The 26,562-nt window shown below is 51.0% G+C and overlaps 1 protein-coding gene and 1 long non-coding RNA gene across 4 annotated transcripts; one reads left to right on the top strand and one right to left on the bottom strand.

The window, feature by feature from the left end:
- Window positions 1-1,569: 1,569 nt before the first annotated feature.
- On the bottom strand, window positions 1,570-25,379 carry RCC1L (RCC1 like). Of its 3 annotated transcripts, XM_086374645.1 has the most exons (11): window positions 25,011-25,379; window positions 21,103-21,232; window positions 18,261-18,389; window positions 17,238-17,304; window positions 16,718-16,769; window positions 15,882-15,966; window positions 13,409-13,590; window positions 10,395-10,482; window positions 9,417-9,590; window positions 6,975-7,060; window positions 1,570-2,337 (listed from the first exon to the last, which is right to left on the bottom strand). In XM_086374645.1, the coding sequence occupies exons 1-11, from the start codon at window positions 25,332-25,334 to the stop codon at window positions 2,260-2,262; spliced, it is 1,395 nt and encodes a 464-aa protein (XP_086230771.1). In that variant the 5' UTR covers window positions 25,335-25,379; the 3' UTR covers window positions 1,570-2,259. The 3 variants fall into 3 exon arrangements, with proteins under 3 accessions (XP_086230771.1, XP_086230770.1, XP_086230772.1); XM_086374644.1 differs by lacking the exon at window positions 6,975-7,060; XM_086374646.1 differs by lacking the exons at window positions 6,975-7,060; window positions 9,417-9,590; window positions 10,395-10,482; ... (3 more) ...; window positions 17,238-17,304; window positions 18,261-18,389.
- Window positions 10,295-12,371, top strand: LOC147345012 (uncharacterized). Its single transcript, XR_015154469.1, has 2 exons — window positions 10,295-10,557; window positions 11,560-12,371. It is a non-coding gene; the product is annotated as an uncharacterized LOC147345012 (long non-coding RNA).
- Window positions 25,380-26,562: the final 1,183 nt, after the last annotated feature.

Below are 26,562 nucleotides of genomic sequence, written 5' to 3'. Positions count from 1 at the left end.
TGGACGCAATCCAAGTGTGAGAAGAGAGGTCACATCAGGGGCAGCCCGGGGTCACCTCACTCAGGGTGTCAGCCACGCATTTGCTCGTGAGAGGTGTCCAGAGCCTGACCCTTCGCAGGAACAAAATGAGACACCGCAGCGACCAAGCCAGTGGCGGAGAAGGCCTCTCTGTTAAACGCTGCGGGGCTGGGGAGTGGGGTTGGGAATGAGAGGACAAAACTGAAGAGGTAGGAGCACAGAGGACAGTCATGGGAAGGACCCGGCACACACACTCCAGCCAGGACCCCGTCAGCACAAACGGAACAGCCGTGCCACCTGCCCAGGGGGAACAGACCCGGCCAGTGTTGCCTTGAGCTTTAAGACAAATCTAAGGACGTCCCTTAATATACGCTGGGTACTGTGTCCCAGGGCTTCCCCAGTGGGTCCGATGGTAAAGACTCTGCCCATGGCGTAAGAGACCCAGGTTCCATCCCTGGGTCAGGAAGATCCCCTGGAGAAGGAAACAGTAACCCACTCCGATATCCTTGCCTGGAAGACCCCACGGACAGAGCCTGGCAGGCTACAGTCCACAGGGTCGCAAAGCATCAGACACAACTGAGCGACCAACATGGTGTCCAAGGAGGAGGCAGTGGCCGGATCTGATCGTGGCTGCCACCTGTGGGGAGGCTAAAAACCACCCCCACCTTCGACAGAGACCACCCCCCATCACCACCATGCCCTACGGTCCCTGAGCATCACTGGGGGGTCCCCTGCCTGTCCTTCGGGGGCATCACGCTCTGCAAATCACGAAGTTCAAGGCGTGTATCCCCGGAGGAAGGGTTACTGTTCTTCACCGCCGGGGTGACGTGGTCCTTGGCCCAAGAGGAGCTCTGGGAAGGAACATGACAGACGGTTTTCAATTTCTGTTTCAAGTTTATGGAAGAGCTTTGCTCTAAGAAACACAAGAACTGGTCGGCCCACAGAGAAGTGGAGGTGGCACGTGCCCAGGTGATGAGGGCTCCCAGGACCACACCCCGCCCCCCCAGACACCATGTGGCTGGTCCCCACTGCCTCAGGCCGCAGCGGGGATGTCGACAGTGACCATTCACTTTCACGTCACCCTCCCAGCACCGCTCGCCCGCTCCTGCTTTTTCTTCACAGCCCACGCAACCATCTAACACACTTTGCACTTGGCTTGTTGACTGTTCTGCCTCCTCGAAATGTAAGCATTGTGAGACCTGCTTGCGGGGGCTTTCCGTCCCCGTGTGACTCTTATGTGATTAACAATACCTGGCACATACAGGACACAACAGTGAACATTTGTTGAGTGAACAGATAAAAGGAGGGGATGTATGTACACTCGAGTGAGACCCCAGATTGTGACGTGATAACTGGTTATTTTTATACTGCATCGTTCTCTCCCAGTTGCAATGGGGGGGAGGGGGGCCAGGCTCTGGTCAGAAAACAGTTTCCGAGCGGGACTGTCTTCCAGAGTACCTTTCACTGGCTTCTAGTAGCCTCTTCACCAAATGCCTTGTTTTGGAAAGCTAATCCCTAAATGATTAGGTTAAAATAAAAAGGCCTCTCAAGTTCTTAAAAACGAAAAGGCAGAAAATAGACTTTATTCCAAAAAAGAGTTTTAAAAGATGTTAAAGAAAAGGACATGTTACATCATTAACGCAAATGTTTTTCACCGTCTGAGTTTTCCTTCTCCAAGGCAAGCACTCGAGCCAAGCTTTCGCGGATTGTGTTCAAAGCCCTTGGCCCACAGAAATCTGGCCTTGCTCATCTTCCCAAGGGGCCTCTCAAGTCTTCTGAGCCAGGCAGGAAGAAGTGTTACAAGGCAGGTGACTGCTGTGGGCCCACAGGGTTCCAGGCTGGCACCCACTGGCATTTCCAGGGAGGACCCCCGTGCAGGGCTGTCAGCTGGCGTTCCAGCAGCGCGCAGACATGGCTGAGCAGATAAGCTCTCTGAAGACCAGACATGACAGCAGATACCACTGTGTGTCCCTGGGAAGGAGCTGAGATGAAGCAGATCGTCCTCACCTTGCCAGGGCCACTCAGCCCAGGGGCAGAATCTGTGCCAAGTGCCTCACCCTGGGCTGGAAGGGGAACCACCTCCAGCACTTCCAGTCACCCCGCTCCAGGCTGTGGGGAGCGCGGCCCAGTGCACAACGGGCCCTGACCCTCTTGGGCCCCATCCAGAGCCCCGTGGCTGCCCTGGCTGAGCAGGCCAGGCAGTCCTGAGGCCAGGGCCGGGCTCCAGCAGATCGAGGAGGTTCAGATGAAGGACCTGGCCAGAGTCACCATATGATCCACACCACACGCCACGTCCATGGGCTCCCCAGGCATAGTCACCTGAAAAAGAGAGGCCCAGCACACCGTGAAGGGAGGTGGCCTGGCAGGGGCCCAACGAGGGCCTGACCCTGGCTCTGCCTCCGGGTCAGTGATGGAACCGGTCTGAGCCTCAGCCACCTACACGCACCTGGCAGGTTAGCTGGGAAGGGCCATCTTAACTCCCCACTCAGTCAAGGGCAACACCCCCAACCCCCGAGAGGCCGCTCTGGGCCCCTGCGTGCACCGTCCCAGGACGCAGACACCCCACAGAGGCTGCTCCCCTGTGAGGGTGACTCCCCAGAGGTGGCCACCTGCCCCAGGGGTCACCAGGCAGCTCCCTGAGCGGCTCCAGAAACCATCCCGCCCCGTCCTGCCTGCGGGGCCCACTGTGGGGAGGAGTCCTGCCAGCCCAGCGTCCTCACCCGTCTCACCCGTCAGCCCCAGGCCCAGGCAGGCTGCAGGAGGGGTGCTGACCGCATCTTAGAAGGGGCCAGAGGCCTGGCTGGCGGCCTTGCCAACACGTTATCACCAATAGGGCCAACCCTCCAGGTGACATGCAGACAACCCCGCAGGGTGTGGAGGCCACGGCCTGGCCTGCTGGCCTTTACATAGACGCTCGTCGTCCCACAGCTCCACAGCTGGGCCCTGGAGAAGGACACACACACACACGCACACACACACACGTGCACACACACGCACACACACACGCGCGCACACACACGCACACACACACACAAAAACGGTGCCCACGACACAAGCGGGATCTCCAGGCCCACACAGGCCCCCAGCTCTCCAGGAAAAGGGCACTTGCCTTTCTCCTATTGTTGTAGTATCATTGTTGTTGTTATTATTACTATTGATCTGAATAGGTGACAGTCACATGGCTACCATATAAAATGACTGTTCAATAGAAAAGAAAGGTATTATTGCCTCTGGATACCACCGCATCGTCGTCTGCCCTGCTCCCCACCTTCCCGAGGAACTGGAAACGACTTCTCACTGGTTTCTGCTCTTCCAGAGATTCTGGGTGCAGAGCGCCAGTGGGGGTGCGGCGTCTCCTTTGAGCTCCGGCCCCGGCTCCTCCCCGGCCTCTGCCGGGCGCAGGTCGTGCGCTCCTGCCTGCATCCGACTCCTGCCCACCCTCCCCCGGGCGGCAAAGTGACAGCTGGAGACGGCTCTGCAACAGCCTGCAGAGTTTACTGAGCTTCCGAGGGGACGACCCCAGCCAGATGGCCTGGCCTTTTAAAAGCCCAGAGGCAGCAGCATCCACGCTTCAGAGACAAGTCCATTAAGGGCTCTGGGCCGCAAGGCAAACGGACGCTAGCACCAAGCCATGCTGCCCGTCCTGCTCTAAACAAACGCCCTTAGCAAAACCTGTTACAGGATCACTGAGCAAACACGCCACAGTGCCCCCCGCCCGTCGCGAGGGCCCAGGGCTGCATAAAGTGTTCCGGGCTGGCCATGGAAGCAGAAGAAAACATGCTGCCCGGGGTGACCGGCCAGGTGAGCTCCCAGCAACCTCCCCGGCCACAAGGGCGCCTTTATTGACCTTCCCCGGGGGGAGGCCACTCTCCGCGCTGACCGGCAGCCGAGCGGCCGCACTTAAGCGCCTCTGTCCTCATTCCCCAAGGGCTGTGGCCCAAGAGCCCAAGGCAGAGAGGACCACATGGTCCTGGCTCACGCTGGCCCTGGGAGCCTCTCTGGGGAGAAGCAGGTGGTTCCCTGGCGACACACCCCTCAGCCTCTGAACTGAATCCAAGAGACGGCTGCCCTCAGCCGTGTTCTATTTGTGTCATCCTCAAGGTTAAAAGGAGTTTCTATTTTAGACCAATTTACACTCCCATTATTGCAAAGGCAAACAGTTCCAGAAGCCAACCCCTATCTGGCCTGAAATAACTCTGAAAAGTGTGAGCAGAATTAGTGTAGGAGCAACTCTCTACACAAGGACAAGTTCCCAAGACACACGCCCACCAGGTGGAGGACAGAGGACACACACCCACCAGGTCAGGGACAGAGGACACTCGCCCACCAGATCAAGGACAGAGGAAGGCCGAGAGGAGCACTGGACAGCTGTGACCGGGCCGCCAGACTCGCCATGTCCCCACTCAGCTGCACCTGAAGACACCTTGCCCAGCACCCAGAGGTGGGGCCACACCCCAGAGGGGATCCCGCCCAGCCTGTGAGGAGGCCCCGCCCTGCAGCAGCACCCTCCCCCGGGGAGTCAGAACTGCCAGGGCCTGCGGCTCCCGAAGAGGCCAAGTAAGAAAAGGGCCCTGAAGGCAGCGGGTCCCCAGGCAGGGCTCCAACCAACCAGAGGGGCGCAGAGCACTGGGGAGGCATAGTCTGCAAAGGACCAAGTTCACATCGCAGCCCAGCCCGGCGGACGGCTGAGCGACTGGGAAGTCAGTGTTTACGGCCGTAGGCTGGGGGGGCAACCCCACCTTCATCAGCAGAGCGCCTTGCCCCCAGGATGGCCATCACCCTTCCCTGGGCAGGGGTGTGGCCTGAGCCCAGGCCTGTGGGGCCGCTATTGCGCAGATGGTCTCCCTCTGCACGTGACCTCTCCTCCATGGCGGGGGACCCAGCTCAGGCCCTCACAGAGGAGGGGGGCCTTGGTGACATCTCAAAGTCAGACACTGAATCCGAATCTGGGCTCCACTTCTCACTAGGTATGTGACCTTAAAGAGATCACCGAACCTCTCTGAGCACCAACGTGGAGCAGGAAGACATCCTGGACGCTTCTGGAAGGAGAGGCTTGGATCAGGTGACTCAGACGTCACCTCCTGGGCCTGTGAACCATGAGAAAAACCCCGGTTCTGTGCGTCTAATAACAACCAGTCACTACCACTATAGGAGCTACAAACACGGTTCTACTTTTCTTTCCTCCTTTTGTGGAATACTTTTTAAATGATGTAACATATTCCCTGCTGAAGGTAAGTAAGAAAATATAATTTTTAAGGAATAAAAATCACTTGCAATTGTTTTTTTAAGTGAGACAACAGAACAGACTGGAGAAAGATCCAACTACTCAACATCAGACTAACCTTTAAAGATTCCAACCTAGCTGATTGAAAAACTGGCTCCTGTCTCCATCGCTCTCCCAGAGCTCCAGCCCCACATCCTGGAGCCGGCATAGACCTCAGCACCATCCTCCCACCCCAACCGAAAGGAGACAAGGGGGTGAAGGAGCTCCACAGATGCCCAAGAGGAGACAGCATGTGGCCTGAGGGCAGCCGTCACAGGAACAGACTGGAGCGTCCTTGCCCTGATGGCGTGGGGGCCGGGAGCACGTCAGAGGGACGCTCGGGGGTCCAGCCTTAACAGCAAGGAGTCCGCCCACAGGCCTGGCACCCCCTGCTCCGCCTCAGAGGCCAAGCCTGGCCCGGCCACTTCAGCAGTGAAGACACCCTCTGATGTCAAACCCGACTTCACAGCTAATCTTCGCTCTAATTTGAGGAAATGAAGGCAAGTGGGGAGCCTCAAGTCACAGTGGTCATTCATTCAAAGCCCGGTTGCTCGGCCATTTCCCAAACTGCTCCCACAGAACGGAGCCCTTGGGGTGGGGTCGGGGCTCCCGAAGGACAAGCAGGATCCTGACTGCCCCACGCTCCTGCTCCCGGACAGCCGACCACTGCCTGCCGCCGCCACACCTCTCCTCTCCCGGGCTGGGGTCCCCAGGGGACAGCGGGGCCACCCCATCAGGCTGGAAACAACTTGGGGGTGCACTCATCTTTCCCCAACAAGTTCAAAGCCTCCCTCTGACCAGTGTCTCTTGGAGACTGCACCGGAGGGAGGGCCAGCAAGGTTCACAGGAGCCAGGAGAGCCAGCAGCTAAGGGAAAGGCTGGGAGAAACAGCCAGTGAAATAACAAAGCACCTCCAGACACTTTCCATGGGTTTTTGACAGATAAATCTTCTTTTTAAAAATTAAAACATTTCTTTTGCATTTTTATGTGTTTTTTTAAAAGATGCTTTTACACAACCTCAAAACACATTATTAAAAATGATCCTTCAAAACAAAACATTTAGGCACACATGCAAACACACACACGAACATACACAAGCATGCATGCACACGAGCGCCTGATTCTCTACAGAGACCATCTCCGGAAGGGAAGGATGAAACCAGAAGCTGCCTCTGCGACAGGAGATGGGAGGCTTATTTTTCATAATACATTTTGTTCCAGGTCCATATGTTCTATACTCAGAAGAATAAATAGCCTTGTTTAGAAGAACTTAAAGAACTGACTTAGTAAACAACGTGAAAATAAACTACAACCTAAGAAGGAATCTCCTTTCCCTTTAATTTTGAAATGAGCCTTTTTGTATAATTGCACCCTCCTCCTGAGAAGAGCCTGTATGTTTCAGTCTGGTGGCTGTGGTAAGGCACTCTAAATATTAAACATCCTGCTTTCTTTTAAATTCGCTGTAAAACATTCCTCTCCATGGGCCTTGGTAAACAGCTCCTGGCACGTCAGCTCCTTCAGCCCGACCCCCTCCCTTGTGGAGAGTGGGGACACCCGGCCTGCAGCTCACTCCTCCCTGAAGCACCCTAAGGACAGCACGAGACCAGAACCCCGGGGACCCGGTGCTGGCCCAGCTGCTGCTTCCAGTGTCGGCTCCGCAAGCATGCCCTCAAGCCGCTTGGCCCAGCCTTACCCTCCATGGGAAGTACTGGTCTTCCAGGCGACCGATTCCCAGGCACCCTCGGATGTTCTTGCCCCACACAAACAGCTCTCCTCGGTCTGCAGAGAAAGAACAACGGTGGCTTGGCTGGGGCTTAGGCTAAGGGCAAGTCTCCAAGAGAAGGAAGGGTCATGAGAATAGGCCTTCTAGAACCCGGTACAGAAAGATCAATGTTAACCTTCAATTTCTCCCCGGATTTATTAATGCTTGCTTTTGAAGGGACAAGTAAACAGCACCATCCCCAAACCAAACACGTGTCCCAGCCCAGATTCACGCAGCATCTTTCTCAGGGGAGATGAACACGTGCCCAGAGGTGGGCCTGGGGGCTCCTGCACACACAGCCCCCTCTGCTCAGCCCTTGCGGACACCCCCCATCGCCCAGCTGTGTGACCCTGTGCTCCACAATCCTGAGACCTCAGCGTCCTCAAATCCCAGTCACACCCTGACAGAGTGAGAAGTAGGGTCATCGGTCACTCCTTGTCTGGTCTCGGGAGCATTTGGTCAAGTGACACATGGTGATGGGGCGCCTCTCTGGGCTGGGTCTACGTCTGTGTGCTAGGACCTGGGACGGCATGGGGACCACCAGGCGTGTTCCTGTCCTCGTCCGGGTGGAGCCAGTCCAACAGAGAACAATAAATAACCCGAAAATGCATGATTTCCAACTGTAACAAGTGCCACGAAGGAAGAGGACTGGCAGAGTGCTGTAGGGACAGGCCAGGACACTGAAGCCAGACTGGGGCTCTGGGAACCCCAGCCTCCAGGACGAACCCCCAGACTGGGAAGGCCCCTCGGTCCAGACTTCCTCCCTCACCAGCTTGGGGCATCCTTAGCACAGAGGTCCCATTCACAGCCCCAGCAGGCAGAAGGCTCTGGTCGTGGGAAGGACAGACACGCAGGAGCTGAACTGAAACAACCCGGCTGGCTCAGTAAAGGGCCCTTTGGTGACACACGTCAGAGCCTCTGTCCTGCCTGCCCTCCTTGGTCTTCCACCCGAGGGGGGGGGGGTACCTCAGGGTAAACCAGATGGCCGCACGCAAATGCCAGGCCCAGAGACATGGGAGACACCCGGGTCCTGGGGCTCCTTCTACTGAGGAACAGTCACTTGGCACTGGGAGGATGGCTGCTGGATTCTGGGGGAAATCTAAGTAGGATTTCATTTCAGTGTGACCCACATGGCTACATGGTGGAACAGCAGACAAAGGAATCTACCTTAGTCCTAGGTGAAGGCTGTGTGTGGATTCTGAAGTTCGTGACTCTGCACACAATTTAAGCCTTAAACATTTGGGAAATTACAGATAATTGTTACCTCTAGAATTCACCCATACCAACTCTTCTTTGCCACGTCAGAACAGCTTCAAAACGCTCATGTGACACATATATTTGCAGATGGAGGTGGCTGACCCTGCGTGGGGGGTGGTGAGGGATCACCCCAGTTGCCCCTGCTATCACTGGGGTGCCTCAGGGCACAGTCAGACAGCACTGCAGCCCCCAGCACAGCAGCCACCGCTGCTTCAGAACCCCCAAACCGAAACGCGGACCGTGACTGAGAGGCCGTGAGGACTCTGGAGCCTCCAGAGGGTGCTTATCTGGAGCGGGCCTCACGTTAGCAGGAGGCCAGAGAACAGACGAGGGGGACCCCAAACTGACTGTCCCAGCTCAGATGTTTTAAGAAAATAACTACTTGCCATGAGACAAAAAGGTCTTTAAAATTTCAAGGAAAAAGCGAATTTATAATACTTCAAAGTCATAAAATGAAATCTGTTTAGTTCAGTCTTACTTTTCAAGTCAACTAAAGGGGAGCAAGCTGACCCGACAGCCGCAGTGGTGGGAGCGCAGGCACGCTGGAGGTCTGCAGGGTAACTGGATAGCTCGTGGCTCCGTGATTGGGCAGACCTCTGAGAAAGCCTCCATTTCCGCCTCCCCTTTGATCACTCTGCCCCAGCACTCTGGAGAAACCAGGCACATCCACCTCCCGAAACCACAGGCCGGCCTGACGCATGCGCCTCCTGCACTCCAGGCTGGACGAGGGGTGGGCGTGGCCAGGGGGCCAGGAGGAAGCCCCGCAAGGTCGCTTCCTGTTCGCCCACAGCGGATGCCGCCAAACCCCCACTGGTTTCCCCCGGGCCCACTCCAGGTCCCCTCTCCCAACCACCGACTGTGTCCTCTTGAGAAACTCACTGTAATGTTAGCCTAACCACAAACCAGATGAACCAAAAACAAACCTCCGGGATGAAAAGGAGACACATTACACAACCTCAAGCTGAACAACTTCTGGATCAGCCGCTCTCTAATTATCCACACAAGGGCGCCACTCCGCTGGACCGATGGGAACTGAGAGCGGCCCTCGGCCTGGGGCTGAACCCGAGAGGCAGAAGCCCGGCCAGGCCTTGGGGCCGCACGGGCCTGGTCACTTACTGGTCAGGGCGGCGAAGTGGCTGAGCCCGCAGCGAATGCGGGAAACCTGGACTCCCGGGTTGAACTCCGACAGGCCAAAGAGAGTGGGTGGAATCATTTCTGGAAGAGCGGTTTCCAAGAGGTTTGGTCCCTTCCCAAGAATTCCGTAGCCCCAGACGAAAACATGTCCTTCTCCTGGATTACAGTAAAAACAACAGTCAGGAAGTCAAACCAAGCACAGCCCTCCCTCTCAAGAAATGCAAACCACGCCACCAAGATGTGTTACATCCACACGCATTTTTTTTCCTTTTTTCTTTTCCCTTTTGCTTGGCAAGAACATGTTGAGATAGATACTTAATGTTTCTTTTCTCCTCTTTCAAATTTGTGCTTGTGGAGGATGTCTCGCCAGCTAACCAATCTCAGAACACAAATCCCACATCTTGAGGGTGCTGGACAGGGCTGCTCCATAAATCACCCAGAGACCCCACGTGAACACAGGGGAGCCTGACAAGGACAGCTTTTCCCGACATGAGCAGCAGATGGAGCCAAGTACCCACACGACTCCTGGCCAGATTCTAAAACTCGCAATGACTTTCAGGTTATAAAAAGTTTAACACTGATCAGTGGTGCCAGATGCGTAATCCCAGGGGGCGTGGCTCTCAGGATCTGGACCCTAGGCCGCCTCCTGTGTGCCCATGGGCTCTCAGCACAGTCTCTCTGGAGAAGGCAGGGTGGAGTCTTTGGCCCAGGCTCAGGGAGAGGGAGCAAGCAAGCCAGAGGTCTGCAATCCTCAGTTCTACACTGGCTCTTTGTCGATGTATAAATCACAGCTGTTAGCCTTCTGTCAAGAACATCAGTCACCCTCCCCCTCTGTGGACTGAACTCTGATCTTTCCACAGGCCCACTCCCGACACTGAGAGCCAGACCCAGTGGACACCAGCCCTTCCGCAGCCATCCCACCCTCAGCTTCCCAGCAAACAGCCCGCAAGAGGGGCTCACCATTTAACACCGCGCAGCCTGTGCCCCCACACGCAGCCTGCTTCACCTGCCCCACTCCTGAGAAGGGCAAGCACCGGGGGACATTCACCTGCATCAGAGGAAGGGGCCACACCGTTAGGAAGACAAACCAGCAAGAACTTGGAAACACTGTTTCGTGTACAGGGTAGGTCTAAGTCCCAGTTCATTCATGCCCTCCCCTAGATAATCCCGAATACTCTACAGGTGCTGAGGGTCTAACAGGGCATGGGGGAGACGAGGGAGCAGGACACCCCGTCCCGCTCTGGGAGTGTAGTCCAGTGGAGGAGGCAGATGTGAGCCAAGATGAACGCAGGATGAACCTGCGCTGAGTGCAGTGAAGGCAGGACGCGTGTCGGGACGGCAGTCAGGAGGAAGCAGCCAGGGGAGGAGAGAAGGAAACCCCAGGTCAGGCAGGTGGAAGTGCAGAGGGGGCGAGGCGCGCGTGGCACGCTCAGGAGTTTCAGCAGGTCAGGGTGGCCGCAGCCGGAAACGAGGGGGAGTATTTGCAAGATGCTGGTGGAGAGAAGGAAAACCAGACCACGTGGGACAGTGGCTGACCGCGGTAAGGATCTGGTCTCTACCCTGAGCATAACGGGGAGGCAGTAGGGGTTCCAAGTGAGAGGGATGTGACCTCGAGAGGGGAAGGTGAGTGGACGTGAGAAACGATGGAGAAGGGCCAGGGTAGGGGGATGAGCACGGATTCACTCCAGGATGTTCTGAACCTACAGTGCCTAGAGACGGCCAAGTGGCCTACCTAGCCTTCCAGCAGGCTTTGGTCTTGGCGCTTCTACTGAGGAGTGTCTTAGGAAAGATGGATTTTAAGTGCTTCAGTGACAGGCATGGGTCTTTTCAGAGTCACAGGCAGATGGAGACAGCTGGAGGATAAGGACCCCTAAGTTGACTAAAGGGGCTTACTGATCTTAGATGGCACAAGGCTGCTGGCCGGGCCTGGCGTCCGCTACCCGGCTCACACGGCTCCTCTGCCCAACTGGGCTCTGGCACACGGCCCTCAGCAAAGACTGAGAAATGCTCCAGCAAAGAGCCATGGAAACGCACCACTGCTGTCCCTGACAGGGTGAGGCTCAGGCCACATAAAGGATCAGGGCTGTGGTGGGCTGCTTCCAAACAAGTGACCTGTCTCCTGCAGGTCACACCGTGTGCTGTCTGCGCCCTGCCATGCAGGAAGCTGGGCTGGTGACTTACTTCTACAGAACAGACCTCCAGCAAACATGAGGGGAAGCCACCACTGGGATGAACTTGTAGAGCACTGGCTTCTGTCTCACTGACATGCTCGCTCACCCTCTCGTCTGCCTGCTCGGCTGAAGCCAACTGCTGTGCTGGGAGCCGCCATGTGGAGAAGCCTGCATAGCAAGGAGCTGGGGAAGGCTTGGCCAACCGCTGTGAGCTGGCCAAGCACCAGTGAGGATGGGGGGCCCCGGGGCCAGCAGTCCATGGGGACCTGCTCCCTGCTGCAAACCACCAGTGTGAGCTCAAAGGCAGAGCCTTCCCAAGGTGAACCCCAAGAAAGAGACTCAGAGCCAAAGACCTGGCCAAGCCAGCCCTAGATCTCTGACTCACAAAAGCTGAGAGAAAATAAACATGGGTTGTTTTAAGCCATTATATGGTAGGGTCATTTGTCACGCAGCACAGGTAACAACAGCATGACCCTAGACCTGCCCCCACAGGAAGGCCATGCAGACACTGACCTCAGGCCTTGGTATCAGGAAGCCCAGTCCTTCTTCTGAACACTTTATTTGCAATTTATCTTATGAAAACAATGAATCATTAACTGACCACGTTTTCTGGGACTTCCCTGGTGATACAGTGGCTAAGACTCTGAGATTCCAACTCCAGGAGGCCAAGGTTCAATCCCTGGTCAGGGAACTAGGTTCCACATGCCACAACTAAGATCTGACACAACCAAATGAATAAATAAAAATAAACATATTAAAATAGTAACCGATGACCTTTTCTTCTGTTTCAGCTACTAGAAAGTTCAGGGCCTAATCTGCAGCCACTTCTAGCCAGTGTGTCAGACCACAGAGAACTGAGGATTATCTTTGTCTGATTAGCTGACCTTTATCCCTTTCTTTACCTATTAACATATTTAAAACTCTTCTGTGTGTTGTCAGAAGCTTGATGATATTAATTTAAGTCCTTATCACTTAGAGACACAATGATTTATAAAGTCTAGGATTTGCTTCAAAATAATGTAGAACAGAGAAGTAGATGGAGTTACAGATGCAACAGAACTGGCCATTAGGTGTGTGGGGCTTTTTGGAGAGGAGGGTGGGGGAGGGTTAATGAAAATGTTCTGGAATTAGATACTGGTGACAGTTACACAGCCTTGTGAATATACTAAAAACCACTAAGCCATACAATTTAAAACAGTATATTATCTATTTTTTTAAACGGGCCATTAGTTGGCAATTATTGAATATGGGTAATGGCTACATAGAGATTAATTATGCAGTAAGGCCTACTTTTTGCTTATATTTGGAACTTTCCTTAATAGAACGTTTAAAACCCTACTGCACTGTACGGACGGTGGCCCCCTGCGGTGACGGCGGGGTCGCGACGGGGAGACCCCACATGCCGGGCGCCGGGGCTCTCCTGCGTGACCTGGGGGCCGCACAGCGTCTTCATCAAGGGGCACACACGCTGGACGGAAGCAAAAGGCCCACTGGGATGTCGCAGGATCATGTGTAAACAGCCTCACTTCCCCTTTCAGAACAGGACAGGGCAGACAGACATACTCAAACTACTGCTCTAAGCCAGGACTAGCTTATAGAAGTATTGATAATGAAGGCTTTTGAACCTAAGCTTTCTTTCTAGGCTCCAAAGAGATCGTCAAGCACTCGGCCCCTTGAAGAGGCAGCCTCAGGTCAGGCGAGGCTACACAGCAGTCTGGACATCTCCCCTTGGTGACGGACCTCTTCTGCATGTCCTTAATACTACTTCCAAGCCCCCAGCCCGGGCTGCCAGTGACCGCGTACCTGTGTGGAGTCAGTGACAGAGGCCAGCTGCAGGTACTCAGAGTTGCCCCAGCCGAAGAGGCCACCATCAGCCGACACGGCCAGGCAGCAGTCCCCGTAGGTGGCCACCTGGACGACATTCACTCCGGCCAGGTCTCCCCCCAGCTTGGTGGGCGTGCTGGTGATATTGTAGTGACCCAGGCCTGACACAATGGAAAACTGTGTTACTCAAACATTTGCCTTGACTTACTATGTGCCAAACACCGTTTTAAGCACTTTACAAAGATCAACTCAGAATCCTAATCAGTTCCCCCTGCACGCTGTACAACTTCCTGTTCCACGTTCTCTAAGAGGAAAAAACATCATAGTGATTGTTGACACGTAAAACCCTTGATGTTTCCTAAGTCTGATTCAAGTTAGAAACCTTTTCAAGATGAAACGCCACCACACAATGAGCCTACCAGACCTTGTATACGATATCCAGGCACAACTCGTTCTATTGCACTTTGCAGATACTGCACTGTTAACAAATTGAAGGTCTGTGGCAACCCTGTATTGTCAGGTGATGGTTAATACTTTGGAGGCAGTATTTTTTTATTAAGATATGTACCTTGTTTTTTTTTAGACATAATGCTATTGCACACTTAACAGACTACAGTATAAACATAACTTCTATATGCACTGGGAAACCAAAGTTACAACAAGCAATTCCTGAGGCACTGCTGGGCTTGGGAGAAAATAAAGGAAATTTATAAGAGCCCATGCAATGTCAACCCCCCACACCATTCCCCCAAAACAACAAATAGAAACTGGCAAACTGGTGTGGTAAACAATGAGCCAAGGAAAAGATAGGGCTTGCCAGGAGGGCAAATGTCACTACCAGCTCGGCGATGGAGGGTAACCCCTTGGGCAGCAGATGAGGGAGACCCCAAACCACAGAGCCCTGCTTATACTAGGTTTCCTCCAAGGAGCCCAAAGCAGTGTCGGACTGGCAACACCCTCTGGCAACAGGCAACGCAAAACCTATATATCATCTTTTGTATACACAAAGTATAATCTATATACTAAAAAAGATTTTTAAAAATTAACTCAAAATGTTGAAGGGTTATTAAAGAAACTGGATACGGAGATAGAAACTGCTTTAGACCTGATGATCAGGGGGGCCTTCACTGAAAAGACAACCTCAAACCAAGGTCTGCAGGATGAAAGGGAGAGTGAAGAAGAGCATGCCAGGCTGAGGGAACAGCATATGCAAAGGCCCTGCAGCAGCAGAGGAGGGGCTCCCGATCAGGGTGCAGGGGGACCTCGGGGCTGGACTCAGAGCCTGGCAAGCAAGGGCAGTGAGGCCACGGGACAGCAGAGCTTCTGGAGTGGCGCCAGGAAACTAAACCAGGGTTCTCTCCAGCACTGAGACTTTCACCTCACTCCTTGGTCTGTGCTGTCAAAAATGTATCAATTTCATTCTTTTTATAAAAAGCTGATTTTTAAAAGTTACTCACACCAAGATTTGAAAAAATAAAAAGGAAGCTTCAACTTTACAGATACTAAAGAAATGCACACTTTAAAAACTGGCACTGGGATTAAATTAGGACACTTAAACTGACAATAATCCCTGCTAGAGGGCTGATGATTAAATCAGTACTTCGGTACACTGCTGACGTCAATATAAGTCATTTCCAACACTGAAACTTTTGGAAAGCAACAAAACAGTATATCCTGAAAACAATAAAAATACTCGAATCCTTTGACCCACACCTGGGAAATTCATCCCAGGGCAACAATCCAAATGAAGGGAAAAGCTAGACATGTATATGTGACAAATGTCGTATCTGCAATGGCTACTGCACCCCCCACCCCACCCCCACCAAAAGTATGCCTCCTGACTACAGGGTAATGAGTAGCTATCTGATCAAATAACTAAATTATTAATTCACCTTATAGTACACGAATTGGATGCTCTATCATACAAATATTAAAAACTGTGCAAATTATACCAACGTGGGAAAATGTTTCACGTAAATTTAACAATAAAACAGGCATATAAAAATCACACCTCTGAGTACCATAAACGATGTTCACATATGAATAAGGACAGGGAAAAAACATGAGTCAAGGGACAAAGATGATGTGTTGAGGTGGCGGGATGATAGAGGATTTACACAAGGTTTAAATCTTAAATTTAAGGTCCTCCCTTCAGACAAACACAGAACACAGAAAGGTAAGCTGCGCAAGGATGATAAACGTCCTCTCTCATTCCTCTCTCCCTGAATCACAATCTTCTCAAATCAGTTGAAGCCGAGCTCCCATTAGGGAGCATTTGTCTCTGAAAAGACTCAGACTTGTATGGTGGGGCAGCCCCAGTCCTCCATCCAATCCAGGAGCTGGGGCTGAGGGGAAAGGGAGGGGACACGCGGGAAGGGACAGGAGAGGGAAGGGCCGGATGAAGGCGACTGTGCCATGCCCGGGGAGGGGCCGGGGGAGGAAGGGACACTACCTGTCTGCCCGTCCGCACCCCATCCACAAGAATACACTTCTCCTTGATCCGTCAGGAACAGACTGTGGTCCTGACCACAGGCGACCTACCACACAAATGGAGGCGAGATGACTGGTGAGAAGAAATCCTGAGAGCCCGCTGTCCTGGCCCAAGTGCCCAAAGCCAGGCACCACTGCCCACCACCCCGGAATGCTGCAGGGGCTGGGTGGCAGGCTGCCCCGCCCTGCTCCACGGCCAACTCTTTCTCAACCCAGCACAGCCCAGCCTGTGTCTCCCACTCCCCTGAAACTGCTCTGGCTAAAAACAAAACGGTGCCTCATGTCCTAAGGAGCGACCCCAAGCGCCCCTCCACCCCACTCCACCCCAGGAACCACGGCCTCCTCCAGAAGCCCTTCCCTCCTTCCAGTCCACCCCAGGTAGGAGTAACAGATCTCCTTCTGGTGCCCTCATAAGCGCTTTCTGTATACACTCATTTACACAGTTAAGTATCTACTGTGTGCCAGGCACTATACCGTGGATGAGCATAAAATGGTCAGCAGGATAAAGCAGCCTGGAACGCAGAGCTCGAATTACACTCTGACACGCCGGTATATAACCTGCCTCTCCCCAGAGTGTTACTCACTCTCACCAATTTTTATTAAACTTTGTATCCCCACAAGCTGGCGTAAGCCCTGACCTAGAATAGGCTGGCAACAATGCTTACCAAAATAATTTATTAATTCAGAAAATCACTGTAACAGTTTGCCATCAGCTCACCCAACTTTCACCCTTTCAAAATCACCCCCGGGTGTGGGGTGGGGGTGCAAGACCAGTGGTCCTCAGCCCCCATCTCTTACCTGGACCACCTGTCCATCGAAGTCCTGCATCCTATGAACTCTGTGACTTTCACTACAGCCAGGAGAAATTTGGGAAGAAGCATGGTAAGCACTGGGTAATTCCAGCCCCTCTCGTCACCCCAACCGGTGGCCCCCACATGCACACGGTAACGTCAGGGAGATCTCAGGGTCAAATACAAGGAGAGGGAGGTCTGGGCATGAAAGTAAAACAAAATCCTTTGGTGACTTTAATATGCTGCAGACTTCTGAGTGTAATTTAGATCTACCAGCATAATATGAGGAGCTAGAGGGAAATTTTTTTAAAGATTAGCAGAATTTTTAAGTTAATCAGTCTGGTGAAAGCAACAAATGAAATCAAAGACATTCCCACATCAGACAGGGCTCAGGCTCCCTCCCTCCCACTCTCCACACCTTCCGGGGACCTCCCACTGCGTTTTATGACTCTGGGGTCTCTCACATCTCACAAGGTGTTTAACACTCCACACAACCTGGGGAAGGGGTAGCAATTTCAGGAACTCACCTATAAATTTCATTCTCGACCACCTTTCTTCCACACTGCCCGTAAGAATTATTCCCCATGCTGAAGACTAAAGGATAAAACGCCAATCAAATGAGCTCTGCAGGTCCTGGAATCCTCAGGACTGGGAGGAGAGTCTCACATGCGGTTCTAGTGCAACCACTTGCCCCAGCTGCCACTTAGCCTCCTTCTCCAACATTCCCAGCCTCTGCAGGCACCCCTACGGCAGTGCTGGAGTGCAGGCCGGCCAGGACAGCTCAGGCCACTGTTGCCATGCCTTCTGCCTCCCCGCGTGGGCCCTGGGAGTGCTTCTCAGGAATGCTACATGATGAGGTGAGCACATCTCGTGGAAGGAAGGCCTCAGCAACCCCATTCCCTGGACCTGTCACAAGGCTGCCCTCAACGCCAAGCCTCCCCCGCTAAAAGAGCTCCTAACACCACCTTCACCATTTCCTACAAAGCATACTGAGCCAAAAGAGTGAAATTTGAAAACTTTAGTGAAGTTGACCTTCCCCTGGAAACAACCGCTCTTCTGAAGAGGGCCGGGGGTGAGCCAGGAGCTTGAACTAGGGAAACTCTCCACCCCCACCCCATGTGGAAGAAGTGTCAGCAAACAGGCTACTCTCAGTACAAGAGAAAAAGCCACCTACACACACACACACACACACACACAGTCTGGCGTGTCAGCAAACAGGCTGCTTTCAGTACGAGGGAAAAAGCCATCTACACACACTCTCAGAGTCCGGCTTGGTGGCTCCAGGGCTAAGGAGAAGTAGGTCATGATCCGGTGCGCGCTATCACGTTTATAAATACAGACCGAGATTTCCCAAGAGCCACAGAGGGCAGAGAACATGCAAGAGTTGCCAAGGTCGGCCCCACACCGCTCTCTTGAGGCATCCTACTGACTTGCTCAGGAAATGCCAACAGCTTCACTAACTAGATGGGGCCCAACCCCACGAACCCCTTCAGGCCCGGCCGCCGGAAAGCGGCCCCCACTCTCCCACACCCCCGGAACACGTCCATCACCTCCTTCGCCGTCCGTCAGGACGAGCGAGTGGGCTCTGCCACAGGAGACCTGCAGCACCCGCGTCTCCTGGGGCCTGTCCAGCGGCAGCGGCACGGGCGAGGGCTCCAGCACGTACTCGTATCCCCTCGCTGAAACGAGAATGCGCAGGCGCACACGCGTTACACGGCCCGGAGACGGACGTTATTGGCAGAGCGGAGAGAACTCCAGCCCCGCTCCCTGCCCCCGGCGTCCATCACACGATGAGTTACTGTAAAGCATACTTAGTCCTATTAAAGAAATTTCTTCCCATGTCATTTAAAACCTGCTGGATTTTTTTTTCTTTTTTTGGCCACAACACACAGCCTGCAGAAATATTAGCAACCAGGGATCAAACCCACACCCCCTACACTGGTAGTGTGGAGTCTTAACTGCTAGACCACCAGGGAAGTCCCACCTTCTGGATTTTTAAGGAAAGGAAAAGTACTTTCTTCCTGCAACCACCATTAGAATTCATCAGTAGACTGAAGAATAGCATATACAGTATGATACAACTTAGAGTAAAAGTAAAAAGAATACATAGATGCATGTGCTTCCTTCCATATGCACAAAATCTCTCTAGGAGGATAAACTGGAAACTCCTGACATATGTTGTCTTCAGGGAGAAAAGCTGTGTGGCTTGGAGGACAGAGGTGGAAAGCAGACTTGTCACTGTATATTTAACTGCGCCTTTAGGATTCTGAAGTATGCATGTTATCTATTCAAAAAAGAAAATTTTAATATTTAAATAAGCAAGAAAGGGAGGAAAGTGTTTTAGAAGGCACCCCAAAGAAGAATCTTATTGTTCTTTATAATCCTACTGGAGAAGCCAGATTGGCCTACATAGGGAAATCCTACAGTACGTTTTGGGCTTCCCTGGTGGCTCAGACAGTAAAGAATCTGCCTGGAATGCAGGCGATTCCTACCTAGGTTGGGAAGATCCCCTGGAGGAGGAAACAGCACTCTACTCCAGTATTCTTGCCTGGAGAATTCCATGGATAGAAGAGCCTGAGGCTACAGTCCATGGGGTCACAAAGAGAGGGACATGACTGAGGTATAACACTTTCACTACGGTAGGTTCTAAACGATGAACTTCTGAATATTTGTAACAGAGGCTGGAGTTAAGATCTGCCAATGTCCTGGTTCTCAACCACTCATGACCCCCCTCTTTTCTCCCATGAACCCCACGTTTAAAAACATTTCATTTACCAAATATATGGCGTTACCATCATACATGCCTGTTGGTATTCACTTGTGACTGATACAATTTTCAAACAGAGCTTTTGATCAGCATGGAATAACTGTAATTTATCACAAGAAGATGATGTAACTCTAAGCTAAACCAAAGGCACTGGATAACGCTATTAGTGTAATACTGTATTTTAAAATACTAAAAACTTCACATCTCCTATTACTATAGTCACTGACCCCTAAGGGCCTGGGAAGCAGCAAAGACATAACATTTGAAGGGAATCGGAAGTGTTACAGCTCTCGGGGAATCTGGCTCCACTTCCAGCTACCAACTGACAGGAAACAAAGGACAGCAGAGCACGCCACAGAGCGCCACAGGGATGCAATCAGCAAACTCCAGCCTGGATGCTTCTACAGGACAATCGCCATGATTCCTTCAATAAATAAATATCAAGGAGAAAAAGACGGACACAAACGCAAAAGACTTTCAAAAGTCTTACCAACCAATCAATGTCTGGCCTTCATCTGGACCTTGATTCAAATAAATTTTTTAAAATATAAGCCTAATGATATTTATGAGATAATAGGCAATTTAAACACTGAGGGGGAGCTCCCTGGTGGTCAGGATTTGGCACTTTCACTGCTGTGAAAGTTTAATTACCCGGGGTTTAATCTCTGGTCAGGTAACAGATCCTGCAAGCCAAGCAGCACAGCCATAAAAAAAAATAAAATAAACACTGGATATCTGATGATATCAAATGACTATACTGCTAATTATTTTTGGGTGTGATAATAGTATCTTTTTTTTTAAGAATTCTTAATTTTTTTAGATATGTACTGAAATATTCATGAAAAAAATCAATAATGTTAGGATTTGCTTCAAATTTGTTGAGGGGGATGGTGGAGGCTGAATAAAACACGAGTGAGCTGATGACTGCTGGAGCTGGTGGCAGTACATGGGGTGCGCTAGACTCTTAGTAATGTGGTATCTTGCAGCTAATAAAGCCTTCATTACTAATTTATAAAAGACTCCCAATATAAAATTAAGTGAAGAAAGGCAGAAAACAAAACATATGCTGTAATCAAAATTATATTTTTAAATATATTTGCATATGAATAAAGGAATAGGAAAAAATGGGGGGGGCTTATCCAGTATATTTCTGATAATTACTCCTTTATTTAAAAAAATAAATGCTTCTTATTGTACTTATAATTGATTTACTACTGTCTACTTATAAAGCTGTCATTATAAATAATTAACGTTCTTACAATTCAAGTTTCGAATACCTGGAATCAAACCTCCATCTTAAGGATTTCATTGAATTTTTCCTCTTAGACCATATTGTAGGCACTGCAGAATATTTCAAGTGATCTCCAACCTAGGGAAAAAAGGGTCATCTCTTTGGGGCCAAAAAGAATACCTTTACTCATCAGCAAATGCTCCTTTGCCTAAAGGTTCAATGTTATTACCAAACAGACTGAAAAATAATCTGGTCTAGATGGTTTCAAACAACACTTTAAAGACTCCATCTATTTTGTTGCTATGGTTTGGTTTATGAAACCATTTTCTTAAAAATCAAAGAGTGCCTTTTCAGACCACTCATAGCAGAGAGAAATCAAGGTGAGAATACTTACTTTTATCTTTCCGGCTCCTGTGAAATCCAAGCTGGGAATCTTTGTTGAGCCCCATACCCCAAACTTTGGTAATATCCTTGGTTTTAGAGGACAGCAATGTGAATCCATATCCACAGGCAGCAGATGAAATCTGAATGGAAAAAAAAAAAAATCCCATAAAGCATTGACTGATATGGGACATAAGTTTTCCCAGCAATAAATCACAGGTTATTTATCCATTTCAAGAACCACCACTATTACTATAGCAACTAACACTTACTGGAGGTTTACCATGTGTTAAGGGCTTGATATGCACAACCTCATTTAATCTTGTCACCCAGTGGTCTAGGTCTCAAATGATCCCCATTCACCAAGACATAGTCTTGCATAGTAAACTTGAAGACTACCTTAGTTTTAGTTTGAATCTTGGCAAGATCAAAGGGTTGACCACTGGGTAGACCTTTACCAGCTGTGTAACCTGAGACAGACTACTTAATTTCTCGGTGTCTCTTTCCCTATATGCAAAATAGTTAACAACAGTGTCTCTCCTATAATAGTTAGGAGTAGTTGTGAAGACTAAATGAGTTAATATAGTTAAAACTTTAAGAGTAAACAGTACCTGGCTTAATGTAAGAGCTATATAATGTGCTTATTATTATTACTAAGGGTAGTAATAGTAGTATTTGGTATATAAGAAATTCAAACCTCCTAGAGATTAGGTACCTTGCCTAAGCTGTCTGATTGCAGAGCGCATGCTATTAATCCTTATGCTACAGTGTTAATAGTCTCAAACCACTACTTCCATGAAGAAGAATTAGTTATCACAGCTACCATGAATATGACACACTGACTGATCCCCACCTTCAAGATCAGATAAGGAAACTGAGTCTTCAGTGGGGCTGGTAACAAACCAAAGGCAGCCTGGCTTTAAGGTCAACTCCCTTTCCACAATACGCAGAGCAGCCTGAGACAATCCTGGTTTACACCTGATGCCCTAAAGTTCACTCTCAAGCAAATGAGAACACATCACATGGTCACCCTAACGTTCCTCCATTATCTCTTGGCTGTTTATAGTTTACCGAAGACCTATATAGTTGATCTCAGAGACTACCTGTAAATCTAACCTGATCCTGATGAAAATTCTAGCTTACCACGATAATGAACAAACAGGAGTGTTGTTTTGTTTTTACATTTTTTAACTCCAGCATATCTTGAAGAAAGCGAGCTAAATATTTCTTTTTAAAGTTGATGACCTGTTTAATCGAGCCATCCAAAAGTTACAGACCCCTCCTTCTGCCCTGTGACACTTGCTCTCCTAACACTCACATGGAGCATACACAGATGCACCACTACATCAGGAAAAACAGAAAAGCACCTCAGTCCCCTGGTCTCTTGGAACAGCTCCACCTCCAAGGAAATGACCCACTGGGGAGGCCGGATACAACCCCTGACCACACAGCAGGAAACACAGAAAACAGTTCTGAAGCCGCTGCCCAGCACACGATACGATTACTCTCATCTGTTTGTTCAACAGCCAACAAATATTTGGGTAGCACCTGCTATATTATTAAATCTGCCAGTATGTGAAAAGGCATTGAACAGTACCTAACACAGAGTCAGCATTAAGCAATGTTTGTTATAATACAGCACCAGAAGGGGACTTTCCAACTCTGGTGGTGTAAAGAGGTTAGCTAATCTTTCCCCAAAAAAACAAGTAAAAAACTGGAGAAAACTGCAAAAAAAAAAAAAAAAAACAAACCACAACCATTTCAGGGCTCCAGAAGTCAATCAAAGGCAAACAAATCAAGAAATTACTCACAAAGTGCTGCTAGACCTACAGGCAAGAAATACCAGGGTTTGTAGACTTCTTGTCCGGAGTTGCTCCAGCTAACCCAGCTCAGTCGGCACAGGAGTTAGAAAAGGGCAGCGCTGACAGTGAAAACCATCAGTTTTGTTGCTTAGACAGACTTAATTTGCGGTAAAAGGTGAAAACTCATGCCCCACAGCAAATTCAGCAGGAAACAAACAAGGAAGATTCGCGATTCACTGAGTCTGAGGTTGCAATCCTGACTCCGGTAAGAGGAGAAATGTAACAGGCAGGTCCTAGAAATGAGAGTCACAGAAAGCTCTTCACACCTGCATGGCTGACAGGGAAACTGCACAAGGAGCTCCCAGTGGGAAGAAAAGCTGAGGCCGACTTGAGATCAGGCTGAACTTTGAATGTGATTCCCCAACCCACACACAGAATCAAAGTGGAGAGCAGAAAACTTACTAGCTCAAGGTGTCTGAGCACAGCCTCTGCCCAAATCATTGGCAAACGCCAAGAAGGCTGACTTAAAAAAAAAAAAAAAGGACAGTTGGGGGAGGGGGGCGGAACAAAACAAAAACACAAGCAATGTCAGCAGCCACACACAGCAGAGGAGACTGACGTCCTAGATTACAGAAAAGTTAGTTGCTAAGTCTGTCAGACTCTGTGGTGACCCCACGAACCTGCCAGGCTCCTCTGTCCTTGGGATTTCCCAAGCAAGGATACTGGAGTGGCTAGCCAGCCATTTCCTCCTCCAGGACCGCATCTCCTGCATTGGCAGGCATATTCTTTACCACTGAGCCACGAGGGAGGCCCACATACCATACACAAAAATTAACTCAAATGACTGGCTCACAGACCAAAGTATAAGAACTCAAACTATGAAGATCCTAAACAAAAACATACGAAAATTATCTTTGCAATCTTGGGATGGGCAAAGACTTCTTAGATATACCAAATGCCTGATCCACACCAGAAAACCTCATCAACTGAACTTTATTCAATTAAAAACTTTTGCTTCCTGAAGGACACTATTAAAATAAAAAGAAAATCAAGAACTGGCAGAAAATATATGCACATATCATATATGCGATAAAGCACCTACATCCAGAACACATAAATAACTCTCACAACTCAACATTAAGAAGTAAACCTTTCACTGAAGCTTAATAATCCCTGTTTAGGTGCTCCCTATTTAGGGCAAAAGATCATGTGTTATCCTTGACAGAAAAGTCAGAAGCCAAAGCGGTCCAATCTGCTTCTTTTCCACCGCCTACCAAGATGTCCACAACCACACCAAGCAAGAACCTATCCTAAACATCCTTTTCTGCTTTTCTATATACTGGCTGCCACAATAAGGCGCCCTCCAGGAGCTGTTCTTTACTGCATCTCTTCAAGTCTGAGTCAACTCACGGGCCTCCTGTGCAACCATTCCAGTGTGTTTAGACCTTTCATCCTCGCTCTCATTCCTGTTACTTCTCCAGTTAACATTTCCTTTCCGAGCTATTCACCGACTCCAACCGGCCCACATTTTCTCAGACCTTTTGAAGTCCACTTAAGTTCCGTGTCTCTATAGGAGGTTTTCTGAGAGACTGTTTTCTTGTATTTAAGGGCTTCCCTGGTGGCGCAGAGGTTAAAGTGTTTGCCTGCAATGTGGGAGACCTGCGTTCGATCCCTGGATCGGGAAGATCCCCTGGAGAAGGAGATGGCAACCCACTCCAGTATTCTTGCCTGGAGAATCCCATGGACAGAGGAGCTTGGTGGGCTACAGTCCACGAGTCGCAAAGAGTCGGAACCGACTGAGCGACTTCATTTTCACTTTCCTAGCAGCAGAACTTCTGGGGTCTAGCCCGAGGGCGAATCCCTAAGTACCGAACACCTACGAACCTTGGGGCAATGGGCCCGTCCCTTAACCTCTCTGAGCCTCCCTTTCCTCTCCCGTAACTGTGGCAACGACCCCGGCTCACGGGGTGTCGCGAGAATGACGCGAGCCGGACACAAGGGTCGTTCTCCCCGAAGTTTGTCCACCCAGCGTCGCCAACCCTCCAAGAGGGTCTCAGGAGGAACGGCGAAGACTAGAGAGCGGCACCGAGGGAGGGAGGGAAGAAGCCGCAGTCCTCACCTTTTGGTCCAGCTCCAGGCGGTAGGGCACGGGCTGGATCCTGCGGCGAGGCCGCGAGCCGGCGCGGGGCTGGGGTCCGGAGCCGGGCAGCACGAAGGTGGGCACGCCCAGCGCCCCGGAGAAGCTGAAGCCCCACACGAAGATTCGGTCGGCGCGAGTTGCACGCTCGCCCACGTACTGGAACACGGGCGCATCCGCCTCGGCCTCCGCCGCCTCGCGCCGGCTCCGCGAGCGTCCGGCCGCTGTCCAGTGTCCGCGGCCCGGCCCCAGCCCACTCAGCCGGCGCCCCAGCCGAGCCACCGCCGCCAGCGTCACCACCGCCATCCTCCGTCTCACGCCTTAACAGCTCCTGGGCGCCGCCATATTGGTGACCCTTGACCTTACGCCCCGGCGGAAGAGCCTGCGGCCTCGTTTACTATTGGCTGAAAGCAAAGGCCTTGTGGGCAGCCGATGGCTGAGGGCGAACGGGAGGGCTGGGCTGGGCTAGGCCGAAGCCGGTATCCGCCGATCCTGAGAGATCCTGTGGGATCCGTCTCGGCCCGACTTAACGCGCAGCCTTTCTTCGGTCTCCCGAAACCACCCTGAACTCACTCACCTTCCCCCACAGCGCACGTTTGCTGAGCACCTTCCCGCCCCTGGCGAGCCCTTTCATCTTACAAAGGCTCTTTGCTTTTCTGGCAACCAGAAGTAAAATGTTAGGGGTTGCCCGCTCTGCACGACTCCAGCGTAGTGCTCCCCCCATCCACTGTCCCTGTCGTTTCTTACCTGGCCTTGTCGCCGCTGCTCTCGCTTGCACACCACTCAGTCCGTGCTCCAGCCACAGAGAGCTCCCTGCTGTCTAACAGTGCAGCGTCCTCCCAGCGTCTCCTCAACCCCTCAGCCCATCACCACTCCACTGAAGTCAAGTGGTCCCACTTGTAATTTCTGAATCCCAGGGACGTTTCAGGCCTTACTTTGCACACAGTGCCTTGAATGCTCGTCCAGATACCCTGTTCTCCCTACTTGTGTCTAGCAAACTCCTGCTCATCTAAGATCCAGCGGGAGCACCTCCTTTGAAGTTCCATGAAGCCAAGAACCAGTTCACTCAGATGGTCCTCACCAGTTTTGTCCTAGAGTTTAACGTGCAGCCAGGAACAAGGGAGGCCCTCGTGAACCATTTGGGAGTCTAAGGGCCTGGGTTCCTGTCCTGGCTCCACTACTGACTTGTCCAGTGACGTTGGGAAGTTGTGTCACCTCTAAAATGAGAAGGTTAAATCAATACATGAAAGTAATCTTTTTTTTTAAATAAATGTGATGTTTGAATATCATGGCCTGTGGGATCTCTTGCAGCCCTTTATGATCCATGATCCGAAATTAGTCCCAAATGCTAAGGGCAAATTATTTCTTTTTTTCCCCTCCTCTTCCTCCCTTTTCTCTTTTTTTTATAAGCGTGATACCTGTGTCAACTTTAATAATGTAAGAGCCAGTTATTTAACCAGCAAAAGTGAGGTTATTTAGGAATAGGAAGAGAAATCGCAAATCAGGGAGCACAACCTATGGTAGACCACAGGCA

Source organism: Bos grunniens, chromosome 25 (assembly GCF_055505025.1).
Source record: "Bos grunniens cultivar Pamir isolate PY7600 chromosome 25, Bosgru_T2T1.0, whole genome shotgun sequence".
Lineage (NCBI taxonomy): Eukaryota > Metazoa > Chordata > Mammalia > Artiodactyla > Bovidae > Bos > Bos grunniens.
This window is presented reverse-complemented; position numbering and strand designations above follow the sequence as displayed.